Source organism: Phacochoerus africanus, chromosome 3 (assembly GCF_016906955.1).
Source record: "Phacochoerus africanus isolate WHEZ1 chromosome 3, ROS_Pafr_v1, whole genome shotgun sequence".
Classification (NCBI taxonomy): Eukaryota; Metazoa; Chordata; class Mammalia; order Artiodactyla; family Suidae; genus Phacochoerus; species Phacochoerus africanus.
Genome location: NC_062546.1, coordinates 201,750,925 through 201,770,646, shown reverse-complemented (window position 1 = coordinate 201,770,646; position 19,722 = coordinate 201,750,925). Strand labels below are relative to the sequence as shown.

Genomic DNA, 19,722 nt, shown 5'->3' with positions numbered 1-19,722 from the left:
GGGGTTATAGTTGTGTCAAATTTTAATTCTTCCCATTTAAAATGATGAGACACCAGCATCCTGCACGAGCATCTGACTTTCAAGAACAGGTTGCTGCTGCTCTTGGGAGAGGCCTGTGAGGTGTGAACTGAGGTTGCCTGAATGGATGTGAGTTTCGATGCTTGGTGCTCCAGAGCGGCACCTGGCACCTGGGCACAGGGGGGGTTGCTCTGCCCCAGCCCTGGCTCCTCCCTCCTGACCTTGAAGCCATTTTTCAGGCACAATAAGGAAATGGCAACAGCATTGCCGGAGATGCTGGACAAACAGTCCAAATAAAATGTGGGAGACTTGTACCAAATAAAATGTGGCAGACTTCCCACCTCCCGTGAGAGACAAGGGCAGGAGGCTCTGCCACTGGCCTCGGCCAGAGTGGGGCCCGGGTTCCATGGGGCCTCCAGCAGGAGTTCTCCACTCAGGATATCACAAGATGTGCAGGACGGGTGTCAGGGATTGCAGGCGCAGTCATGGACCAAGGGTTCGGATGGGGGGCCAGGGGGAAGTTAAGTGAGAACACTCGGGGATCGAACGGGATGGCTGGGGATTGCGACGCCTTGCTTTACACGTGTGCACCCCACCTAGACGCCCGTGCGGGGAGAGATGGTGCAGGTCCCACGTGGGAACTCAAGACTTGGGGCCGTTATCCTAGATCACTTTGATTTCGCAACGTGCAGGTGATGCTTTCTGAGTCAAGAACCAGGATTGGTAGAAGCTGGAGGAAATGTCCGGTTACTAGAGCCGCCCCATCTGGGACAGCAGCAGGCAGCAGGGCTCCATGGTTGGTTAGTTCTCTGACGGAAAACGGTCAGTTCTCCGGGGCCCCATCTTCTTTTTTGGGTAACTTTCCAGGGTAATCTGAATTTAATGATAGGGAGGTGGCATTTGTTTCTGAAAATATTCAACTATCTCTAAAGGTTGATAAATAATATATTTCATATCCAGCGTTCATATTTAAATTTTCCTGAGTATTTTTCAGGAGTGGATTTAAGGAATAATTGAAAGTTTATCTTTTGGAAACTATACTTACTGTAATACAAATTAGCTTTTGTTCCAAAAAGCTGAAATCTTGCCTTAAAAATATGTAATCCCCGTGAGATGTGCCGGCATTAAGGTGACTAAATGCCAGTTATGAAGCTCAGAAATATCTGATAAATCCTGTCTTGTCAAGTTCCCTAGCCATTTCTCAAACGTGGCATTCTTGGGTGGTTTTCACCTTGCCTGCTTCTCCCGTTTTCTTCTATAGGTTTGAGTGAGATGTGTATTGTTCGGGTTATTTTTCACGCAGCCATGTGATGAGTTCATTTTCTGCATCACTGGGCCCAGCTGGTGGTTTGGATGCCCAGTTGAGGAACCCACTTGGGCCTTGCCTCTTGCAGCCATTTGAGGGCAAATGGAAATGGGTTGACTCCTGGGCCGGGGGTGGGGGATGGGGGGGGTGGGGGGAGGGTGGCTCGGGGAGGGTCACAAATGACATGCCGGGGCACTCACTGCCAAATCAGCCAAAGGCGGAAAGGTCAGAGAGACAAGCAAATGTCTGTGGAATTAAGATTCAAACCGTCACGGAGGGAATGCTGCGATTTAAATCAGCACCGCGTACACGTCAGGATATTTCACACGGAGTAATTTTGCGCAGGATTTTGTGTTCAAGTTTCCCTTTAAGTGGAAAAGATCCCTGCATCTCTGCAAGCCCTTTCCAAACGGCAGAGAGAACCTGGAGCAACCATCCAAGACCAAGTTCCCTCGCTTTTCAAAGAAGCCCCGTGTGCACCTCGCTCAGCAAGACCTGTGGTTGGGAGATAAGAGGGAACCTATCCTCTTATTTGGTCAAACACGTATTTTATGCAAGATGATCGAGGAAGGCCTCGCTGCTACGATGGCCTTTCAGCAAAACCTTAAGGCCAAGGAAGGCACATGCCTCTTGCTATCTACGTGTGTATAAAATCTCTGCGCATGGATCTCTCTCTGGGGACGGAGTGTGGGCATAGATGGAGGAGCATCTGGCACGATGGGGAAGGTTCGGGAACGGCAAGGAGGCAGCAGGGCCAATACCAGGGAGGCCGTCAAAGTGGAGGACCAATTGCTCACGGTCCAGAGCAGGATACTTTTAAGAATGAAAAGGGACGCTGTTGTTAGCTACACACAACCTGGGCCTGTCCCCAGCAAAGTGGGCCAGAGGTGAACCTAACTGTGTGGGCGATGGTTTCATTTTGAGAGGACTGGTGACCTTGGAACAGGCAAGGGCATGATAGGACTGATGTTTTAAAAGGATCATTCTGGCTGCTACACGGGGGGGGGGGGGGGGGGGGGGAATGGGTTGAGGGGGGGCAGCAGAGAGGCCAGTTCATCCCAGTAACACAATACTCATAACAGCGGCTCAGACCATTGTGGGTAGTAAAAGCGGTCAGATTCTAGACATAGGTGGAAAGGGGAACCAACAGGGGTTGCTGGTGGATTGAACTTGGGGAGGCCGGTCAAGGATTCTAGGCTTTTGCTTTTGCAGCAACTGGAACAGAGTTTGCATTTTCTGAAAGGGGGGAAATACAAGAGGAGGAGGAGGTTTGGGAGAGGAGGTGAGAACAGGCAGAGTTTGGACCAGCGAAGTCCTACAGGGAGACGCCGGGCAGTGAATGGGTTGAGTATATGAGGGTCCAGGGGAGAGATGCAGGCAGGAGACAGGGTGATGAAGCCGGCAGGGGTGTTTAAAGCCAAGAAGCTATGTGAGATCATAGCGGGGAGCAGGGAAGAGACGCACCCAAGGCCTGAGCCTGGGGCCCCCAGCATCTGCAGGGGGTGGGGTTGGGGGGGGACAAGGTTCCTGCAGAGAAGGCGGAACAGGTGGTCCGTGGGGGGCGCAGAACCCAGAGGGAAGCCAGTGAACGGCTCATTTCAGTAGGTAGGTGTGGTCCAGAACCCAGACTGCTTCCAGGCCCCGGAGGGTGAGCCCTTCCCTGTAAGGCAGCAAAGGAGGTGCTGAAGTCGAGGAGGGGGAGGGGCGGGAGAAGCGGAAGCAAGCCAAGAGGATCCCACCTCGGGAGCCAAGACAGAGAACCTTCCAGAAAAGAGGACTCTGTCACCTGAGAGATCACGACAGAGCAATGTGGTGGAACATGCTGGAAGTTAGCACGTCGAACTTTGCTGATACACGGGGCTGTGAGTTTACGGCGATGCCCAGGACGAAGCGCCACGGCTCGGGAGGTTCGACCGCTCGCAGCCTGGAGACCGGAAGCCCACGATCAGCAGGGTCAGGGGGCTGTGGACAGCCGTCTGCTCCCTGTGTCCCTTCCCATCACCTTCCTCTCCGTGTGTCTGGGTCTCGGCCCAAATGTCCCCTTTTACAGAGACACCAGTCCTCCTGGATTAGGACCGCCCAGCTCCAGTGCGATCTCGTCTTAACCAGTGACCTCTGCAGGGACCGCGTCTGCACCGCAGGTCACATGCTGCGGTCCTGGGGTTGCGAATGTGACCTGCAAATGTGGGGAGGGACCACAGTGTGGCCCCTAACGCCCGTGGGAACTACTTTCAAGGCGAGGATGACTGCGAAGGCGTCTTCTGAGAAGCTGGGCGGCGAAGGTGAGCAGGGAGAGCGGCCAGGAGCTGGCGAGGCGTGTTCACAGGTACAGGGGCAAAGCAGAGGGTTACCAGGTTGGGGGGCGGGGAGCAGGACGGAGGTGGGGGGAAGATAGGCTGCAGGATGTATTGTACGCCAGGGGAATAGAGCCACTATACTGTAATATCTGTAAATGGAAAGTACCCTTTCGAATTAAAAAATAATAATAATTTTTGGAAAAAAGAGGGTGAGTGTTTCCTAAACGTGGGACGCCTGAGCTTGTCTGGATTCACAGAGAAGCATCCCGTTGGGAGGAGAAAGTCCAGAGGAGTGGGGTGGGGGGCTGCAGATGCACCCCAGGTGGGCCGGGGTCATGGGGAGCAAGCCCCTCCCACAATGAGGGCGGGGACAGCTGGCTGGTCTGGGCTGGACCTTCGTCCCTGTCTGGTGGCAGCTCCCCTCTCCCTCCCCCACCCACTCACATTGGGGCGGAGCCCCAGGTGGGGGGGCAGGCGAGGAGCCTAGGGAGCCTTTCTGGGCGGAGCTCCCATCATTTTGCAATTCCTGTTGTTTGAACAATGTGTACGTTCACACGGGCGTGTCAGCCCTAAGCCCCTCGGCGGCTCCTGCGGCCCTGGACAGACGCCAGGAGTGTCCCAGCACCAAGGGTGGCACACGTATACTCTGTCCGTGGCCGTCCCCGCAGGGCCCCTGACGGCGGAGACGGGAATGAAGTGCCAGCGGCGGCGAGAGGGGACACCCGTGCATCTGAACCCAACAGACACCGGATACTGTTTCCACTTTTAATTCTTCCTGACACCGCGTTGTTTGAGGTCCTGGGCTGCTCCCTGGGGGTCCCCACGCAGGCTGTCACCTGCGGGTGACGTGGGCAGCCCCTGGCTGTTTGCACCAGAAACACCCAAGTAATAGCTGTGGTGACTGAGTGTAAGCCAACCAGGCCCCGGAGCTCAGCACCTTCCCAGCGCGGTGGGTCCAAAACGCCCACACTGCTCCCCTCGCCGTTCCTTTCCCTGAACAGGAGCCAGGATTGTCTCAGCTCCCAGCCCGTTCCCTCCCTGCCTCCCAGCACAAGGAGAGAACAGACCGTCGGGGTGAAAATCCAGCAGCCAGTCGTGAAGCAGAACTTGAAAACTGCATCCTCCCAGGCTTTTGAAATGACGGGGCCTCCGGGGCGGGGCTGATAGGGGGTCCCAGCCACTGCACCCAGGAGGGCGACCTTGGCACATCGCTGGGGCGGGGGTGGGGGCGGCGCAACGGCCATGGGGACAGAGGGAGAGCAGAGGGGTGTCCTGTGTGTGAAGCAGAGAGCTATCAAGTCAGGGTGTCATTTTCGACATACAAATTTTAAAATAGATCTTTTTTTTTTTTCCCCCGCTGTTCCCAGGCCAGACATCAAATCCAAGCCACAGTTGCGACCTACGCTGCAACTGAGCCAACCCCAGATCCTCCTTTAACCCACTGTGCCAGGTGGGGATCAAGCCTGCCTCCTGGCACTGCAAAGATGCCACTGATTCCATTGCACCACAGAGGGAACGCCTTAAAACGGAGCTTTTAAACATGTGCCCTGCAGCAGCTCTTACATTCTTTAAAGATAAGACGTTTAATTTCAAATTATGATTAATTATTTAAACTGTGACTAAAAAATCTAAACATGTTCTTATCTATTAAAAAGAAATACATTTAACAGCATTTTTCCAAAAAGTCCAGTGACAAATACAATATTGCATCCTACTGTGACAGTTGCAGGGCAGCGTAATTAAGATCTCCACTTTAGGAGTTCCCGTCGCGGTGCAGTGGTTAACGAATCCGACTAGGAACCATGAGGTTGCGGGTTCGATCCCTGGCCTTGCTCAGTGGGTTAAGGATCCGGCGTTGCCGTGAGCTGTGGTGTAGGTTGCAGTCGAGGCTCGGATCCCGAGTTGCTGTGACTCTGGTGTAGGCCGGTGGCTACAGCTTCGATTCGACCCCTAGCCTGGGAATCTCCGTATGCCGCGGGAGCGGCCCAAGACCAAGAAATAGCAAAAAGACAAAAAAAAAAAAAAAAAACTCCACTTTAGAAATGACACGTGTAAATCCTTTTTGGCTTTCATTTATATACATTTCTGGGTTTGTTGCAAGTCCTCGAAAACACTCAAGCTTTAAAACGTAGAAATAACATTTTGTATTAGAGTTGCTTGTGCAGGTGGTGTTCAGAGGAACAGGGCGCATACGTGTGAAGAAGGGAGTGGTCTGAGCTTTAATCCTTGTGGTCGTGGAGTTTGAGCCACATGAGGGCAAGTTCTGACTTCTTCTGACCTTCAGATCACTGTCTCCCATCACTACCTCCAGAATCTAGTTGGTACTAAACAGATGTTTGTTGACTGACCATGTGAATGAATGGATGGATCGATGAATGGATGGCTGGATGGATGAGGCCACCAAAGTAGCTGCAGTCATGGTGGCCCCGTTGACAGATGGCACACGTAGCTTGTAATCTCCTAGCATCCTTGTTGCTGGTGCCTCTTTGTCCGCAGACACCCCCGATCCCCCGCCCCGGTGCATTGTGTTCGGTTCCTTTCAAAGCCATGCTGAGGAGCTGAGTCTCGGGCCTACTGGACGAGCCGTGGGAGAGCTTCCAGACACCGGGAGACTTTGTCCAGACAAAGATGTAACTGTCCTAAGATGTTTGCGGTCCAGGGAGCTGCCAGCTCCTCAGCTTGACCCGGGGCGGTGGCCCCAGTTCAAAGTCATCGTAGTGAAACACTTGTAAGATTTGACCTTTGACCACCCAGCTTTTCAGTATCGTCTGTGCGGAGCCTGCGGGTGAGGTGCTGCCTTCTGCTGTGCCCCAAAGTGTGAGGGCCGCTCAGCAGGGGACGCCGGCCATGTGTCTCGTTTCAAGTTGAACCACCGCTTTCTCTGGAACCTCGTTTTTCATTGAGAAAATGACCGAGAGACACTGGCTATTCAGACTCAGGTTTGGGAGGGACACGTGTTCTCCAAAACGAGCCAAATGAGCCTAAAGGAAAACAGCTCAGCATATTTGTTGCCAATGATAAAAAAAATTCCAGCTTTCTGGTGAAAATTACAGTTTTGGGAATCTTGCAGTCACCTCTGTGAGTTTGAAAGCGTCCCACTACTTCTCTTGGGCTTATGAGATTGGTGGAGTTAGTCACGAATGTGATGCAACGCGGTTTTCAAAGAACCAAGAGCTGATGTTACAAAATCACGCCCGCTGAAGATCTAGTCGCGGCGCGAGACGCGTGGATTTTGATGTATCAGGAAAGGAAAAGATAGGCTCTCACAGGCCACGTCACCACCAGCCTTTAAGAAGCTACCCACGTGTCGCGTGATGGACCCGAGCAGACGATCTACAGCTGTCTAAAAGGCTGCTAAAGTATTCCTACCTTTTCCAGTTACATCTGCGTGAGGCCAGACTTTCTTCTTATACGTCAACCAAAACAACAGATTGTAACAGATTGAATGCATCAGCAGAAACAATGTCCCACCAGCTCACTTCCGTTCAGCCAGAAAGGTACCCTCTTCTCACTAATTTTTTTGGGGGGAGGGGAAATATATTCTTCATTAAAAATGTTATTTATATTTGAACATGAAATGAGTTTATTATTGTTATTTTTCAATGAAAACGCATATTTTAGAAATGTCTCAGTTTTAATATCTAATACAGTACATAGCAATAGCTATCATTCACATAAACAAAAGCTTTGGGGGATCATTAAAAATTATCGAGATGGAGTTCCCGTCGTGGCTCAGTGGTTAACGAATCCGACTAGGAACCATGAGGTTGCGGGTTCGATCCCTGGCCTTGCTCAGTGGGTTAAGGATCCAGCGTTGCCGAGAGCTGTGGTGTGGGCTGCAGACATGGCTCGGATCCCACGTTGCTGTGGCTCTGGCGTAGGCTGGCGGCTATTGCTCTGATTGGACCCCTAGCCTGGGAACCTCCATATGCCGTGGAAGCGGCCCCTGAAAAGGCAAAAAGACAAAAAAAAAAAATTATCGACAATGTAAAAAGTAACTAAGGTCAAAAGTTCGAGAACCATGGCTGTAGTCATCTTTTTTTTGGGGGGGGGGGTGCCACACTTGCAACATATGGAGGTTCCCAGGCTAGGGGTCAAATTGGAGCTGCAGCTGCCAGTCTACGCCACAGCCACAGCAACACCAGACTGGAGCTGCCTCTGCACCCTACACCACAGTTCATAGCAATGCTGGATCCTTAGCCCACTGAGTGAGGCCAGGGATCGAACCCATGTCCTCGTGGTTACTAGTCCGGTTTGTTACCACTGAGCCATGATGGAAACTCCTGCAGAGTCATCCTGAGCGTGCCCATCTCCTGGAACCCTTAGATTCTGTTTTTTGGTGGATTAATGGAACTAACTTGGTATTTTTTTCTTTCTATGTGTGGAATAAACATAAGGCTTGTGTCCAAGTCATTTTCTTGGAACAATTACCTACGTTCCCTTCTGAATTTCCTCAATGTTGAATTTCAAAGTCTGCTTTTTTAAGTGTAGAAATTGTATGGTTACAGGAAAAAAAATTACTATTTGGAACCCATAACGTGGAGCTTTAGACTTAACTAAAATCTCAAGCATGCATGTCTATTTCATGCACTGTTATTAAATTTGTAATTCAAACAACTCCATCCTTCTGTTCTGTTTCAAAATCCCGTGTTTATCCTGAATTTTAAACAGGAAGAAATAATGCATGCTTCTGTCTTCATTCTTAAATACAGAATATCTCAATAATTTAAAAAAAAAAAAAAAGAGGCAGCAAAGTACAATCTGCTTTAAAGAGAGGTGTGTGTCTGTCTGTCTCAGGGTGACAATTACCTGCCCCTGGATGTCGCTGGGTCTTCCTGCTCCTTAAAGACGGCATGTTTGCCCAGCGGTGGGCAGGACACCTGCATCCTCATAACCATCACTCCTCTCAGTGGACAAGAGTGGAGCCCGCAGGTGCGGACCGTAGCGGAGAACTGTGCTCACGGCCATTGAATCTGCCTTTTTTCCTCCTCAGGAACTTAACAGGCTCGTTTCCCGACTACCCTAAAGAAGAAGAAGGAGGTTCAGCTATTGTTTTTTCCAACAAGACCCCACAACAGGTACACCTACGCTTGAGAAATGAAATGAAGATACACCGTAATTGCATTTCGTTACACTTTAGAGGTAATGGGTTGGCGGTGTTAGTAGGTCTTGGTGATTTTCCTACAGATGTTTTCATGGAAATACTGTGGACGTTCACCAGTGGATGTACTTTCAATTTTTTTTAAACAAAGTCATGCTTTCTCTTGTCTTGGAAAGAGAGGTGACCGTGTGTGATACCCATCTTCTTAGTAAGTTCTCAGCAGTTGATCTCAGGGGCCCTTTATGGTCTGGCCCCTGCTTGCCTGACAGTCTCATCTCCGTGCCCCCCATCTTCACACCGTCAACTCCAGCAGCCCACTTGCCCCTCAGGTCTCACGCTGTGACACCTTGAGTGCCTAAGCACATGTGTCCCCTCACTCCAGGTGCCCTCCTGCCCTTCTTCCTCTGCTTGAAAGGCAGCTGTGCCAACCATTCCACACCAAGCCTGCACTTTCTTCCTCTGCTTGGCTCCTGCTTCCCTCTCAAGACTCAGCTCTTTGCCCCCTTAATGTTCTTCCAGAGAAACCTCCTTTGATGGTCTCTGTCGATGCCCCAGTGGCATTTGATGAAATGGACGTCCAAAGCTGCTTTGACTGTCGTAATAAACCAGAAATGGGAAAATGTTTCTGTTTATCATAGAAACCAAGACATTTGCATTATACTCAGCAGCGAAGCGTGTAGAAGCATTGCCTTTGAAAGGGGCACTCAAAACCTCAGCACTGTTATTTAATATTTCCCTGGAAGTTCTAACGAATGCAATACCGCAAGAAAAAGAACAGATGTTACAGATGTTTAAAAAGTGATCATTTTGTCATCATTTTCAGATTATGTGATTATATTCCCAGAAAATACAAACTTATCAAAAAAACTGTATTGACATTTTACACAGACTTGTACAGAATTGCATGGGCGAAATTCACTGAAGAAAATGAAAGTTGTGAATAAATAGACTGATGGGTCATTTCTCTGGGTAGAAAGACTGAATCCTGTCATGTGAATGTCTCGTGCGTGCTTGCAGCATTTAAGGGACAAATACTCTGTGCTCCGTCCTGTGCCAAGAACATTATGTAAATTAACTCCGTTGATCCTGCCAGTGAATGAAGATCAAGCTGTTTGACCAAAATCAGATTCCATAAGTTGTGGAGCTGGAATTGAAGCCCAAATAGTCTGACTTCAGCACGGTGAGCTCAGAAATTGATTCCGGTACTAATCAGAATTCAGTAACATAACGACGACATGATGAGCTATTCAATAAATAATATTGGGGCAACTGACTCCATTGGACAAAATTCAGCTGACCCTTACTTTCCTGAATATACCAAACAACTTTCAAATGCCGTAGCAATGACACATAAAATAGTAAACCACAACTTACCAGAGAAATTGTTTGAATATTTAATAATGTAATGAAGAATAATTGTATATCACCTTAGGCAGAAACCATACAGAAAACAAGCAGATGTATTTCACTACCTAAAGCTTAAACGGCAAAAAAAATCTTAAGTGAAATTAAAATCATACGATAAAGTGGAGAAACTATTTCTAACCTATCTAACAGTAGGTATCTCTCATATATTAAGACTTTTTAGAAAGTCATAAGAAAAATCTAAACACCTTGGTAGAAAAAAAAAGGCAAAAATATGAACTTAATTTAAAAATTTTATACTCACTAGCAAATAAATTTAAACAGGAAATAATGTTACTATATCTCTTTTCATCTATAAAATTGTTAAAGTTTTTAAATCATGGTAATTATCGGACTTGGTGAGCATATGGGAAAAAGTTACTCTTGGACATTGTGGCTGAATGCATGTATTAGCATGACATTTTTGGAGGGACACGAGCCAAGCAAATGTCAAAATGTTTACTCTGTACATCCTTTGACCCATAAATGCTATTTAAGAAATTTCTACCGAGGAAATAATAAAACAAGTTGCCATAGATGGAACAACAAACTTTTCCCGTTAGCAGCCACATAGTAAATATTCGTGGCACATATTCTCTGCTGCAACTACTCAACTCTGCCATTACGACATGAAAGCGCAGACAATATGTAAATGAATGGGCATGACTGCGTGCCAATAAAACTTTATTTACAAACGTGGGCCGCAGGCCAGATGTGGCCCCTGTGATGTGATTTGCTCACGCTTGGCAGGGATGAGTGCTACAGCTGCTCTTGTCTTTGCTGCTCACGGCATTGACGAGGAAGAAAACAGGCTCGTGTGCATGAGCAGGGAATTGTTTAAGTCGCATAAAGCACTCTTGCCAAGCAGCGGGGACAACTATGCTGCCGGTTAGGTTTTGTCAGCACCACAGCCCCCGCAGTCGGCTTCCCTGACTCCCTCTGCTCGCCTGCTGGTCAGAAACTCACTTCAGCTCCCCCAGGCTTCTCTCCCCGCTCTAGAGGGTACCTGTCCTTCTCCCCTGAACTCTGGGACCCCTTAATAACCACCCTCCTGATGGCAGTTCATCAAGCCCCCCCTCGAGTGACTGTCGTCTTGATGTCATGGGATTTCACTTTTAAAAACGTGTTTAGGGAGTTCCTGTCGTGGCTCAGCAGGTAACGAAGCAGACTAAGCATCCATGAGGATGCGGGTTAGATCCCTGGCCTCTCTCAGTGGGTTAAGGATCTGGCGTTGCCATGAGCTGTGGCGTATGTTGCCGACGCGGCTCAGATCCCCGCGTTGCTGTGGCTCTGGCGTAGGCCAGCTACAGCTCCGATTGGACCCCTAGCCTGGGAACCTACACATGCCATGGATGTGGCCCTCAAAAGACAAAAACGAAAAAAACGTGTTTAGGTCTTGTCCCTCCAGCTGGATCCCCTGACACGCGTTGTGTCTTGAAAGCCTGTGGCGAGCAGCCAAATGTTTCACGTCTGTTTAGGAAGGTAATGATTATAGCATTAAGATGTTGGTGGAATGTCTAGGCTGGTCCCTGAGAAACCCTCAGAAGTGGAGTTAATGTCTAGTCAAACTAAAACCAAAAGACAACGGAGTACTTCTGGTTAAGACCATACAATAAGACAAAGGGGGCCACACACAGCAGGACCTTAAGAGAGACGACTGAAGAGGCAGGACAGCGTCTGGGTGCCCAGCCCCAGCTCTCCTGCAGCTGGGTCTGCAGCCCTAGGTGAGCCGTTCCCTCTCTGCATCTCAGGTTTCTCATCTGCAGGTGGAGAAAGCAGCAACGCTTGCCTCCCTGGGATGCTGTAACGATTAGATGATGATACATGAGATGTACTCAGAACAGAGCTTGGCTCACTGAAATCGTTCAGAAAGCCCTGGCCGTTGTTATGACAGGTGGGGGAGGAGCGAGGGGAGGAGGGGGAGGAGGACAAGAGGAAGGGCTAGACCGAGCCTCACCATTCCAACACGCACATACACAGTCGCATTTATACCTCAAGAAAACAAAACAGTGCACATGTTTCTCATGGAGCGAGCAGAACCACAGTGCTACCAACTCCCCCAAAGACGACTACAAATGAACCACAGACCAGTCTTCCTTATGACCAGTAATGCAGAAATTCAGAGTGAAATATTAAAGCTCATAAAACCAGCAGCACGCTAAATTAGCAAAACACTGCAATCAAGTGGCGCTGGTTCCAGGATGCAAGAACCGGTGAACACACTGCATCCCGTAAAGAGATCCAAACGGGAAAACCTTAAGCATCCCCGTGGATGCTGAAAGGGCCTTTTCCAGTTCAACATCCACATTCTTGACATTTTTTAAAAAATGGAATATATGGATACTTCTTTAACATAACAAAGTCGTTCTTAGTTCAAAAGCTAATAGCGTGCGTAATGAAATTCACTCGAAACATTTCCACTAATGTCATGGAAAAGACAAGGCTCTTTTATCACTCTTGTCCTGTAGGATCTACTGAACATCATCAGACAGGAAAAAGAACACAGAGACACAGAATTGGAACGGAAGAGGGAAAATGATCCTTTTTGCAGATATGTTCTATAATTAGAAAAGCATGGAGAATACACTAAAAAAAAACCTACCTTAAACAATATGAAAAGTGAGATGGGGAGTTACAGAATTAATATGCAGAAAGAGAAAGCTTTTCTGTGTTCAAACAGCAGCTCCATAGAAAACATTTATGATAGCAATGGCACAAAGATAAAATACCCAGGAATAAGTTTAATAATAAATGGATGTGCTATACGAACAAGAGCTTGAAGCATTCTGAGGAATGCCGATGAGCAGATGGAAAAGCGTATTGTGTTCTTAGTTAGGAATGCTCAACGTTATAAATACTTGCACGTTCTCAAACGCAATCTACAAATGTCACATGACCCAAATAAAAATACCATTAGCATTAGGTGGGGAGTCAGGCCATGCAGAGGGTGGCCAGATTGATTCTGAACTTTAGGTAGAAAGTAAATAACCACGCATAACCAGCAAAATTCTGAAAACAAAAGGTAATGAGGAAGAACCAGCCCTGCCAGGTATTAAATCATGTTATTAAGAGCCCGAGATACAGGCAAATGACTAGATGAAAAGAAACAGAAAATCAAGAAATATATCCAAAGACAATGGAAATTTAGTATAAAAAACATCTTACATATGAAAAAGAAGACCATCTAACGAATGGTACTAGAATAACTAGGCTATCAACTGGAAGAGAAGAAAATTAAATCTTTCTCTCTCTTTATACTTTGCCCCCAAATGATTCCAAATGGATCAAAAATTTAAATGTCAAACAAAACAAAACACAAAAGTGCTGGGAGAAACCAACAAAGAAATACGTCATAACCTCGAGTGGAAAAGACTTTTTTACCTCTGTTGCACAAGCCAGGAGTCACCGGACAACAACAACACAAAGAGATAACCTACATTTGAAATATATCTTCACCTGCATAGACAAACTGACCCCAAGTAAAGTCAAATGACAGATGACACCACGCAAGAATGACTTGTAATGCGTATCATAGATAGATCATTTTTCTAATATGTAAAGAGCTCCTACAGCTCGGTTAGGAAAAACTCAATAAGCCGATATTTTTAAAAACTGAAAGATGTGAGCAGTTCTCAGAGATGAAGATCTAAAGGGGTCTTAAAACACAGTAGAAGATGTTCAGCATATGAGAAGATGATTAACCTCACGCATATAAGAGAAAAATGCAAATTCAGACCACTCTGACAGACAAAATTGCTAGATGGAACTTGGTCGAAACTCAGCACTTTGGGGCTTCAAAAGATGCCACTAAGAAACTGCAAAGACAAGGAAGTCTAGGAGAAGATAATTGAAAACATATACCGATACAGGATATACATCCGGAATGTGCAAAGAACGCTTACATCTCAATTATAAGACAAACAGTCCCATCAAAAAATGAGCAAAAGACTGGAAAAGACAATTCACAAAGGAATAGTGGAGTTCCCACTGTGGCTCAGTGGGTTAAGAACAGGATTAGTACCCATGAAGATGGGGGTTCGATCCCTGGCCTCAGTGTGTTAAGAATCCAGCATTGCTGCAAGCTGCCGTGTAGGTCACAAATGCAGCTACAATCCATGTGGTGGCACAAGTCTGCAGCTGCAGCTCCAATTCGACCCCTAGTCTGGGAACCTCAATAGGCTGCAGGTGCAGTCATTAAAAGAAATACACACACACACACACACACACACACACACACACACAGGAATATACATGAGTAGTTAATAAGGACATGAAATGATGCTCAACACCATTAGTCATTAGGGAGATGAAAATTAAAACTGCAGTGAGGTACCAGTTCGTAGCCACTGGGATGGCAGTCATCAGAAAGGCAGACACAGCGGGTGCTGAGGATGAGAGAAGTGGGAACACTCCTGCATCGCTGGGGGGAACTAAAATGGTGCTGCCACTTTGGAAACCAGCTTGTCAGTTTCTTAATAGTTAAATGTAAGTTTGCCAAATGACTCAGCAAGTCCACCTTTAGGACTTTATCCAAGAGAAATGAAAACATATGTCCACACACAAAAAAATCGTACATGAATATTCATAGGAGCATTACTCATCACAGACAAAAATTTGAAACAATCTAAATATCCATCAGTTTGGATAGGTGAAATGTGGTACATCTATGGAATGGAATATTATTTTTTTGGTTGCACCCATGGCATATGGAAGTTCCTGGGCCAGGGACTGAATCTGAGTCACAGCTGCGAACTACACCACAGCTGTGGCAATGCCAGATCTTTAAACCACGTCACCAGGCTGGGGACTGAACCCGCAACCTAAGCTGCTGCAAAGACAATGTTAGATCCTTAACGGGTTGCACCATAGTAGGAAAGCCCATGCAATGGAATATTATTCAGCCATTAAAAAGGATCAAGCCATTGATACGTGGTACAACATGGGTGACCCTCAAAAATAGGATACACAGTGTAGGAGCCAAACACAGGAGACCACATGGTATATGATTCCATTTATATGAAATGTCCAAAAATCTGTGGAAGCAGAAAGTAGATTAGTGCTTGGGAAGAAGGGCAGGGGAAGAAAAACAGAATAACAGTTAATGGCTGTGAGGGGGTCTTAAGGCAGCAATAGAAATGTTCTAAAACTGATTTATGAGGATGTTTGCACAGCCTGACACATTTACTAAGAATGACTGAATTGTATACTTGGTGAGTGTAAGAAATGCAAGATATACCTCCGTAAAAGTATAGAGAGAGACAAGGAACCCAGGTAGCAGGCCAGATTTGGTGTTCAGGTTCCTGAACGTACCAAACACACGATGGCTGACTCAACGGGCAGAAAGTACCCGCCACCTCTGGGAGATCTTGGGATAGTTGAAGAGCACAAGCAAAGTAAATTCCGTGTCGGCACCTAAAGAAAACCCCAAACGGCTGCACCGATGTGCCATTTTTCACCCATCCTCCTGGCACACACAGGGCGCTGTGGCCATGATCCCGTGGGGAAACCGCCATGGCCTCATCACTGGCAGAGGGTCAGTTGGCACAGCCCGGTGGAGGCAGGATTGTACATGTCCCTGCACGTGTCCAGCCCTTTTCCTTGTAGGGATTATCCTGAGCATGTGCTCCCACACTTGCCAAATGGCACGTGCCTGCGTTGATTCACAGCAGCTTTGTGGGTCCTAGTAAAAGACAAGGGCTGACAAGAATCTATCGTCCAGCACAGGGAACTGTGCCCAATACTTTGTAATAACTTATGAGGGGGAAGAGTCTAAAGAATACATGTGTATACACATGCATATATGTGTGTGTATATAGACGTGTGTGTGTGTGTGTGTGTGTGTGTGTGTGTGTAACTGAATCACTGTGCGATACATCCTGAAACTAACCTGATTTTATAAATCAACTATACTTCAGTTTTAAAAAAGACCGCGAGGAGTTCCCACCGTGGCGCAGTGGGATAAGAATCCAGCTTTGTCTCTGAGGCAACGAGGGATCCATCCCCGACCTGGTGCTGTGGATTTAAGGACCCGGGGTTGTCACATCTGTGGTGTAGGTCACAGCTGTGGCTTGGATTTGATCCCTGGCCCGGGAATTTCCATATACCACCTGCAGCCAAAAAAAAAAAAAACCAAAAAACTGAGAATCACCGAATTTCAATTGGTAGAAGGATGATGAACGAAGTTACAGTAAAACCTGCCCACAATGAAGCTCTTTATGTCCAAGTGAGGAAAGACGGGCCCAGATCTGTTATCAGGAGAAAAATGCAGAACAAGAACGGTGTTTACAATAAGCTCACATTTGGTTTAAAAGACAACAAAATGTGTGTGTGTGTGTGTGTACTTTTGGACATCTGTGGGTACTTTGGAAGACTCTCTTTAGGTGAAAAGCATGAGCAAAATCAACGTTGGTTTATAAAGTGGACAACTCCATAAAACACCGAGGTCCTGCGGTATATGGCACAGGCACTGTACTCAAGATCGTATAATGACCTGTAAGGGAGGAGAATGTGACAAAGAGTACACACACACACACACACACACAAATACATATATGACATATCTGTGTATAACCGCATCGCTTTTCTGTAAACCGGAAACTAACCCAACATTATAAATCAACTATATCTCAGTAAAAAAAAAAATAATAGACAACTACAGTTGCCTGCCGTTCTTCACAGATGTGATTGACAAACATAACTCATGGTGTCGGTGTGCTTGTGTGTGTGTGTGTGTGTGTACACGTGGATTTGCATAGATCCACACCGAATGCGTCTGGAAGCATATCCGGAGTCCTGGGTTGGCTTTAGGAGGTGGGTCTTGTTGGCTGACTCACAGAACAGGGAGGGAATATTTCACTACATGCTGTTTCGTTAACTTCTGAAGTGTGGACCATGTAAGTATCTTCTCTATAATAGAGAAAATAAAATGGGAAATCACCTGGGCAAGAACCCAGAGGAAAGAAATAGTACAGTTGATGCAATTGATACACCGAATTGTGTGCCCGCAAATAAGGATTTCACCCTCCCATCAGATGCATATCTATCTATCTATCTACCTATCCTTATTTAAGTCTTTAAGCTTATGAAAGTTTCCAAACTCTCAAGGCCAAAGCATGTCCATATTTTAAGTGCACTACAGCATTAATGTCCTGGCAGCCGTGACTCAATCCTATAAGTTGAGGTGAAACTGATCCCCAAGGAAAACGTTGCTATTCAGACAACAGGGACTTTTGACCCTGTCTAAAGATGCCCTTTTATTACCAGATAATGTGCACAGCACATATGTCACCTCTCACCTCCCCAGCACCCCCTCAGTGAGCCTCACCCCCCCCCAAAATCTGCACTAGAGCCTAGGGGATGGGAGGGCCTCAGGATGGTGGGAAGTTTGACACATAACCATAGTTTTTTGGGGTTTTTTTAAGTCCAGAAGGTGCCTGAATATCCCCCTTTATTCATGACCAAGCTGTCTTGAACACTTTCAAAGGTACGAAGTAAGCTCCTAAAAACAATATAGCTGTAAATTCCAAAATGTAATACTAGCAAATAAACTTGAGCGTTTTGGTAAATCGTAAATCACACTAAGACATAGCCCAGTAGGCTTGATCCCAGGAGGGTGGGTTAGAACGGCGCCCCAGCGGCGCGTGTATTAGCTCTTTTTTTTAATTGCGTAACTTGCTCTCGGGAAGTGACTGCGGTACTGAATTCGGTTCGAGAAACTCACGTCTTGCACTTTGATCATGCGTGTATACATCCCGAAACCATTGAGAATGTTCGTTCGTTTGTCTGTTTACCTCCATGCTCTTCACACTGAAGGATGAACTTGGACGTGTGCTTCTGCATCTTTTTTGCCACTTCGTTCCCACGTTATGTGGTTCTTCCTGGTTAGCACCTGGCTGAATCTCAGCTCAAGCCACTTGCTAGCTGTGCGTCCTGGGCCAGATGCCTAAAGACTTGGTGCCTCCGCTCCCTCATCCATAAAGCCGGCAGATGACGGCTCCCGCCGCGGGCTGCGCATGGCAGCACGTGAGCCTGTCTTTGTGAGGCCCTTAGACCCATACCTGGCAGTCGAAAGGCTGTGGATGGAAGTGCTGACCGCATTTGGAGCTGAGGAAACTCAGTCTCAGAGAGGTGGTGCTCCTTGTCTCAGGCGCATGACCCGTGACCCGTGAGGGGCAAAGCCTGAGGGTCACACAGGGTGTGTGTCCCATCGGGCCTCCTTCCTACCTCCCAGAACTCACGGCTCTATCGCAGTGAGCGAGAGCTCAGTACATGTCTGCTGTCACGGTACAGCGCTTTTTACAAACTTCTGTTAATTCTCCAATACGCTAACCCCATGTGAACTGGGTATTTTTTTAACCAATATGTTAAATGTTAGGAGAATAAATGGATTCTTGTAGGAAATACAAATTAAGTCACAAGTGAAAGAAACCAACTCTGGGAAGAGATGCAGGATCGTAGATGGAGCCCAGGCAGGAAGCAGCAGGAGCTCTTGGCTGGGATTTGAGGAGGGGCTGTGGGCCAGCCTGGCACTTGGGCTGCGGCTGAGATGCTGCGGAAGCCAAGATCTCCTCTGGTGCCCTGAGAGCCAGAGCAGCCCCGAACCAGCGAGGAACTGGATTCAGAGATGTCCAGCCTCTCTCCCCATCTGCCCTCCAAGATCCCACTGCTGCCTCCCACCGACACATCCAACCAAAGGCAGATGGCAAAGGCCTGGTGATGCCTGGAGGGGTGGGTCTTCAGGGCCCAGAACTGGGCAGAGATGGGACAGTGACTGACACCAGTACCTCCTTCCAGACAGGAAACATAATCGTCATCTTGATACGACTCTATTAAAATGCTACCATGATTTTGGCTTTTACCAGGTTATTGAGGATATTCTTGAAAGCCAAGAGGAGGAGGAAAAAAGCAAAAAGAAAAAGAAGAAAGAGGAAAGTAAACCTGAAAAAGAAAAGGAAAAGAAAGAAATGAAGGAAAAAAATAAGGTAAGGTGTTTGGAATTTTAGAAATTGGTTTGTTCAGGGGGTTTTGTTTTGTTTCGTTTTTTGCTTTTGTTCATGGAGTCAGTGGGATAATCTCAAACCTGTTGAGCCTGTGGTTCTTGTTTCCTGGGAAACCATGCTGTCTAATTAGCAGCTTTTCATTTTTGCGTGTGTGTTGATCAACAGTCTGTTGCCACCCTTTGTACGACCCACAAATACGCATTAGGCTAAGGAGTCGGTTCAACAACTGAGATACTTTGCATTATTCACATATGTGAAGGCTTTGAATTTTCATTCCTCAGAATAAATGATCCCCGCGGCTTTTCTCAAGGGTAAAGATAAGGAAAAGTCCTTGGCAAATCAAGTGACCGCTACAAAGTCAAAACATTCGTGACTGCTTTCACCAAACTGTCTTCCTTCCAGTGTATTCCTGCACCTTGACGTCTTGGACATGTTTTAACTTGTTTCTTCCCACCTGAAGGCAAGCAGAGTTCAAAGCCAGCCCCTGTGGGCGGGGCCAGCCCTGCGCGGCGGGGTCGCTGGGTGATGGGTGGACAGGGGGCTGCTGCTGTCCGGGGTGCAATCAAAGGGACGTCACCCTCAAGCATGTAGACAGAC

At 47.3% G+C, this 19,722-nt stretch overlaps 1 protein-coding gene across 1 annotated transcript in view; it reads left to right on the top strand.

The window, feature by feature from the left end:
- The window catches only part of IQCA1 (IQ motif containing with AAA domain 1), a 168,879-nt gene that overhangs the window by 64,959 nt on the left and 84,198 nt on the right, over positions 1 to 19,722 (top strand). The window contains exons 7-8 of the mRNA XM_047773843.1: positions 8,615 to 8,699; positions 18,988 to 19,107. Of these exons, the coding sequence (XP_047629799.1) occupies positions 8,615 to 8,699; positions 18,988 to 19,107 (205 nt within the window). The remainder of the gene's footprint in view (positions 1 to 8,614; positions 8,700 to 18,987; positions 19,108 to 19,722) is intronic.